The following is a 6,837-nucleotide window of genomic DNA, read 5'->3' on the forward strand; positions in this document are numbered from 1 at the left end:
TATACATACACACACAGGAGGGGTTTCTTTCAGTTTTTGTCTACCAAATTCACTCACAAGGCTTTGGTCAGCCCAAGGCAATAGTAGAAGACACTTGTTTTTGTTTTGTGTTTGTTTGAAGCCATGTCATATCAGTTGATCTTGAATTGTTATTTACATTTCCAGGTGTGGGATATTGACACTGGATCTTGTCTACATATTGCTACAGACCATTCCGGTTCTGTTCGGGTTAGTTTCTATTTATTACTCATTGAATTAATTATTGAATTATCTCAAATCAATACTGACTTTCCACACTAATGTTACTGGAAGGATAAGTTTGTAAATTTCAATAATTGTTAAAAGAGAGAGAGAGAGGGAGATGACAGTGACATCATCTTAGTTTAAAGACATGGGTAATCAAGTCTTAATTCTTTTTTATTTATTCAATCTCATACTGTTTCAAGTATATTGAAACTGACAATATTTTAATCTTTCAAATGACATGAATTTAAAACAGGATAGATTTAAGTAAGCCTCTGTGTATGTGTAGAAAGAGAAAGAAAGAGAGAGAAACATACACACAAACACACCAATTATACTATTCTTTATAAAATTAATTAATTTATTTATCTTATATATCTCTTTATTTAATACATAATAGCAGTCAATTTATGAGTAGCTGAAATGTTATTGAAGTCTTTTAATGAAGCCATCTTTGATTTGCTGCTGTTCCAGTGCCTGATTCCTTTAAATGATGGAGAAATGTTTGCTTCTGGAGGTCAGGAGATATGTGTGTGGAACAAAGAGGGAAAACTTCTACATAAATACAACCGCAGTGTCAACTTAGGTATGTAACATGTTATTGAGATGGTCACGTTTAAGGTTTCTATGTTGAAGGCTCTTGTTTAACATCTCCCAAGGTCAGTTATTACCAACAACTACATCGTCCAATATAGAATGTTCCTTATTTTTTTAAGACAGTAAGGCGTGATTTGAAGGAAGTTTGGCTGTTCTTTCTAATATATTGAGTGACCATGTACAGGCTCCTTTACTGAAATCATGTTTCAGTAGTTGTTTCTGAAGACTTAATACACCTTTAGCCGATAACCATCAGTGATAGCCATCAATTGTGATCAGTAATCAGTCCCAGCAGAATTAAGGTTGTAGAGAATTCAACTGTGATGGTTTGAGACTCACAACCCACATTGGTGACTGCCAATACCATCAGTCAGTCATCTCAGCCAATACCATGATGGTGTAAACGAAACAAGTGGAAATTTTAATTATTTTTCATTTTTTTTTTTGTCTCTTTTTCTCTTTGACAGTTCCTGTAATAGCGTTACTCAGTATCACTAATAACCGTATTGTAGCAGCATCTGAGAAACAACTTGGTAAGTCTTTCATTGTTTCACTGGTTCTACAAAGTAAACTCTAGCCTGGTTCTATTGTAACCACTAATATCTACATCATCATCATCGTTATTTTAATGTCCACTTTTCCAAGTTTGCATGGAGGAGACAGAATTTATTGTGGTAGATTTTCTACTGCCAGAAGCCCTTTCTGCCACCAATACTCACCTGTTTCCAAGCAAGCTAATATTTCTAAAGCTGGACATATTTCTAAAGCTGAAGATTGAAAAGTAAGGACATTGCTTGTATGAATGTCCTTAATTTTGTAGTATTTACAAGCATTCCGGTGGAATGCACCCCCCCCCCGCCCACACACACACACGTCAGTACACAGGAATTGTAGACTGCCAATTTGGTGTTATTTTTCAAGCCTCTCTGGGACCAGACATGACTCTACAGAACAGCAAAGCCTTTTTTATTTGGGCAGTGATCTCATTGTTTAAAGAGGAGCGTCTGTTGATGCATGTCAACTCACATATGGAAGGACAGACAGGATGTGCTTTTTGAAATACATGTATGATGATGGTGATGGTGATGGTGATGGTGATGATGATGACGATGATGGTGATGATGATGATGATGATCTTAAATGCATTTTCAATTGCTTATTTGCAGAAGTGTACAGTGTGAAATACGAAGGTACATCTTCAGCAGAAATCTCCTTTGAACGAAACTTAGGACCACACCGTGAACCAATTCAGTCCCTTGTGACAATCTCAGGTAACTATTCTGGTTGGGTTTTGTTTCCCCCCCCCCCCATAAATACAGTAACAATGTGATTATATTGTCTTGAAGTTGACATCACATCATTTTTTCCCGTTGCACATCAAAGTCCTTCTTAACATTGTAAGCCTCTGAGTAAAGCAATGAATAACAAACCACAGAACTCATTGATTGGTATTGTGTCCCCAGTCCCCAGACTCATGGCAATTGTCCACTGTCCCCATGCCTCCCAACAACAAACACACAGTATCTATTCGGTTATGTTAGAGTGTGGCTTACCCATAGCCTTTCAAAAGCTTTAGTTGATATCAATCCTAGTATTTATTTCAGTCTGGTACATATTTTATTGAACTCTATTTATTGAACTGCTAATTTATGGGATGTAAATTGACACATCATAAACACAAGCACTGACAAAATGGACACATACATACATACACGCATATACATACACACACATACATATACATACATATGTATGTGGTTTTGGTGGTGATGATGAGTGATAATAATAATAATAATGATAATAATAATAATAATACCAATAATATATAAACCATTTCTTATAGCAGATCTTTCAAATCCAGACATGGCGTTTCCTTTTCAATTTCCAGATAAAATGTTCTGTAGTGGCTCCATTGATGGAATGATCATCGTTTGGTCAGCAAAACTAAAACCTACTCACAGCATCAATTCTATCCCAGATTATAAAGGCAACAGTAAATTATTTCCCTACAGCGTTCAACATGTATTTTGTGCAGAAAACGTATGTACAACATTTTCATGGCTCCTTCTCATATGGTTGGCTGTTATACTATAACTTATTATGTTGTAACTGTGTCATTCTATAATACTATGGTATATCACATTGTAGATTAATTTAAGTCAGTGTTACTTACTCTCATGTCCAACAATTGATTTCTATCATGGAAGTAAAATATACAAACCTTTTGTAAATGATGGGTTTCAATAAATTAGATTGCTGTCGTTATGTTACTCGTCAATATTTTGAACACAACAAAGAAATGGGAAAGGTGCTGCCCTGGTTTTTGCTCTTAGATCCTGTCCTGAAATATAATTACAGCAAAATTTCATAACACACTGTAGAGCATATAAACCCTATAGAAGAATATATATATATCAAGCTGAAGTTTAAAACAATTCTGGGATTATAACGGTTAATGAGAACATGTAGGTCTACACATTCTTGTGTAACATTAGGCAACTGATATACATTATATATATATATAATCCAGATCTGGCCAACCACATTGAATGGTTGGAAATATAAAGAGTTGTTTAAGATAAACAATTACTCAGTACCTCACTTGAAAGTTAGATCCTGAGTTTGCTCCATTAGATTTCACACAACATACAGAATCTAGAATCAAGACATCATAAAGAAGAATAGAGAATTAGACAGCTTCAAGATTTATTCATTAAAGCATTATGAAGATTAGAATTTGATGAGAATAATGCTTTTGAAAATGCATAATTCTCCATTCTTCCTTATGATGTCTTGTATATATATATATATATATATGATGGGGTGCTGAAAAGTTCCAGTCTTTGGGTAAAAGAAAAATACAGGATGACCAGTTAATTATGATTTTATCCAATATATTCCCCTGCTTAGATTCACACACTCATTGCAGTGGTCCTTTAGTTTTTCTAAGCCCTGTGATACCCTTGAAGCCAGGAACTTTTCAGAACCCCTTTGCATATATGCGTGTGTGTGTGTGTGTGTGTGTATAAATAGATAGATAGACAGAATCACTATATACACACACAAAGTAAATATCTTAGAACTGGTCACCTTTATCTTTCATCCTCCTGGGCCTGATAAAATAAAAGCCAATAAAATCACATGAATTATTCCTTGAATCCGTTCTATATTTTCATTTTAAATAATTTATTGTGACTTCAGCGTTATATATTTGCTGCTATCGGAGCAGGATTTTGTATCTATGATGTGGAGACCCGACGCTTTGTAGTAAAGAAGACCGTGGCCCATTATTCTAAAATATTACACATGGATTTGGTTTGTAATGGGTGAGTATTAACTTATTGATTAACTTCCATTTTGTACCAGTTTCTTAGATTAAATAATTGTTTTGTCTGAGAATATGCTTCGTTAAGGTAGTCAATACTGTCTTATATATATTCTGGTTTTACACTTTTTAAAAAATGGTATTTTATTTAATCCCTGAAATTTCCTTAAATGTGATTGGTGGAAGACCATCAGAAGATATGTGCCACAAGTAAATCTAAAGACATATTCTTCGCTAAGACAGGTGTACTAATAAAATAACAGTTTCTAACATGAGCATAAAGGGACGACAAGTTTTCAGAGAGAGTTCCTAGAATTAAACTTAATTTATTGGAAGTGGAAGGACAAAGTTGAACCCGACAAGATTAGAATTTAAATTATATAAACGATAATTAATACAAAACATTTTCTCTACAACTCAACAGATCTCCTAGCTACAACCTTCTATTATACGTGTGTGTGTATACAGTCTATTCCTGTTTGTGGATGTGGCAACTTGTCAAGGAATCCAGAGCCACAGGCCCCTGGATCAACCTAAATAAACTTTTATACCCTACTATGGCACTAAATACTTTTTTTCTTTCTAATTTGTGTCTGTGTGCATATACCTCTGTGTGTGTGTGTTTGTGTATTTTCTTACTGTTTTACTCTAATTTGTTTTGAATATCTGTAGACTTTATCTTGCCACTTGCTCAGAAGATGGATCTCTGCGACTTTGGGGTAGGAAACCTGAAGTGAGAAGTCCCATGACAGAACTACGATCTCCTATAATCCACAAGAATTTCAGTCCTATGGAAAGATTCTTTGGAGAAAGGTTTGTACTTGTTTTACACTCAAGAATGGTTGCTAATAACAGTAATTTTTATTAGTTTCAGTGGAACAAAATCTCTCCAAGTCATTGAATAATGTGAATTTTCCACTGGACAGGCTACTGGTCAAGTAGCTGAGGGCACTAGACTGTGTTTATGGCTGGGGTACTTAATGATTCAGTCTATGTAGCTGTAAATGTGTACAACATGACAGAAGAATGTGCCATAGCTGTAGACAATGTAAACATTGTAGATTTGTAATACCAATTCCAACTTTGTACTACCGACATGTTGTCTCCTCTCTATTCTATTGCTAAAAGAAAAATCTGTTTCATTGAACAGTATATTACAATATATTTTAATTTTCCAGTATATTACAAATTGGAAGCAGTGAAAGTACGAAAAGTCCTGAACTTCTTGGGGAATGTCTAGGTCATTCTGGAGCAGTTCAGGTAAGAGATTTCTTTATAATTGTTGCAATATGAGTTTCTAATCAAATCAAAGAAAGCTTTTACAGTTGGGAACATACTTCCGAGAGATTTACCTGCTATTTCTAGCATGTCAGCTGAAACATCTCCTATTGGCTCCCCCCTCCCCCATTTAAGAGCTCATTTCTATTTAAGGTCCCATTAGACACATTTGAAGATCTGAAATCGTTTGCTTTTGTGAGCTACCAAGACGAGTACCCCTTAAACTTTATCAAATGTCCACAAATTGTTGTCTTATATTTCAGATGTTTGTTGACTTTGGTGCTGACGGGTTAATCACATGTGGAGGGGATGGAGTGATGATAGCATGGAAGGTGAGTAATCTTCAACCAACTTCAATCCCGGAAGCACAACTCGAGACTTCACGGGTTGTTTGTTCAATAGTTAATATATTAAACAGCTGCAAACAATAAAATTAATAGACAACAGATAGACCCATTTCTTGCAGTGTGTCATTAACACTAGCAGTCATCCTCATCATTTAACGTCCGTTTTCCATGCTGGCATGGGTTGGATGGTTTGACTGAAAACTGGTAAGCTGCAGAGCTGCAGTAGGTTCCAATCTGATTTGGCATGCCTTTCCTATTGCCAACCACTCCAAGAGTACCAGTTACGAAACACCGGCATCGGCCATGTCTGTGATCTCACTTTGCTTGACAGCTCTTTTCAAGCACAGCATATTTCCCAACATTCAAAGGATGCTTTTTTTATATGCACCGGCACAAGTGCCAGATCAAAGCATTTAGCTTTCAATTAGCCCCTTCTTCTGTGTGTAGCACAGTTCTATCTTTCAAAGCATCATGATCACTAAAACTGAGGGGTAATTTACTACTTTGACAGGCCTGAGTCTATCTCCTCTCAGTAGAAGTCATCATTTCTATAAAGATGTGTCAGTCTCACTTATGCAAGATCCACTCATTCATATCGAAATAGATTTAATAACTTTGGGTTTTACTGTTTTCTTCTCTTTTCCCCAGAATCATGAACACGAAGAGATGAAACGATGTATACGAGTTCTGGAACTGAAACTAGATGCTAACTGTACATTATGAGATTGGACTAATATTTAAGAGAAAACGAATTGCTATATGAGAAATCAATATTTAAAATAAATATTTAATGAACCATTGTTCCTGGTGTTTCTTATATATTGAAGTGTATTTGAGATGAGGGCACTGAATGTAGAGGACGTGTAGAAGCTGGAAAGAAACGAAAGATGCTTACTCCATTGGATGTGTAATCTTAGAATGCATGAATGATAATACAGAGGAGTTGAGAGGAAAAACTGGGTGTGAGAGGAATCAGATGAACAAAGAGGGAAGAGTGCATGATATATATATATATATATATGTATATATATATATATATATATATAT

The 6,837-nt window shown here is 35.3% G+C and overlaps 1 protein-coding gene across 1 annotated transcript in view; it reads left to right on the plus strand.

Annotated features, from left to right (window-relative positions):
- The window catches only part of LOC106878302 (WD repeat-containing protein 41), an 11,328-nt gene extending 4,738 nt beyond the window's left edge, over positions 1 to 6,590 (plus strand). The window contains exons 5-14 of the mRNA XM_052975964.1: positions 97 to 228; positions 718 to 829; positions 1,308 to 1,373; positions 2,007 to 2,111; positions 2,729 to 2,880; positions 4,042 to 4,166; positions 4,838 to 4,978; positions 5,344 to 5,425; positions 5,707 to 5,775; positions 6,439 to 6,590. Of these exons, the coding sequence (XP_052831924.1) occupies positions 97 to 228; positions 718 to 829; positions 1,308 to 1,373; positions 2,007 to 2,111; positions 2,729 to 2,880; positions 4,042 to 4,166; positions 4,838 to 4,978; positions 5,344 to 5,425; positions 5,707 to 5,775; positions 6,439 to 6,513 (1,059 nt within the window). The 3' untranslated portion in view covers positions 6,514 to 6,590. The remainder of the gene's footprint in view (positions 1 to 96; positions 229 to 717; positions 830 to 1,307; positions 1,374 to 2,006; positions 2,112 to 2,728; positions 2,881 to 4,041; positions 4,167 to 4,837; positions 4,979 to 5,343; positions 5,426 to 5,706; positions 5,776 to 6,438) is intronic.
- The last annotated feature ends 247 nt before the right edge of the window (positions 6,591 to 6,837 follow it).

The sequence above is a fragment of the Octopus bimaculoides genome, chromosome 23 (assembly GCF_001194135.2).
Source record: "Octopus bimaculoides isolate UCB-OBI-ISO-001 chromosome 23, ASM119413v2, whole genome shotgun sequence".
Classification (NCBI taxonomy): Eukaryota; Metazoa; Mollusca; class Cephalopoda; order Octopoda; family Octopodidae; genus Octopus; species Octopus bimaculoides.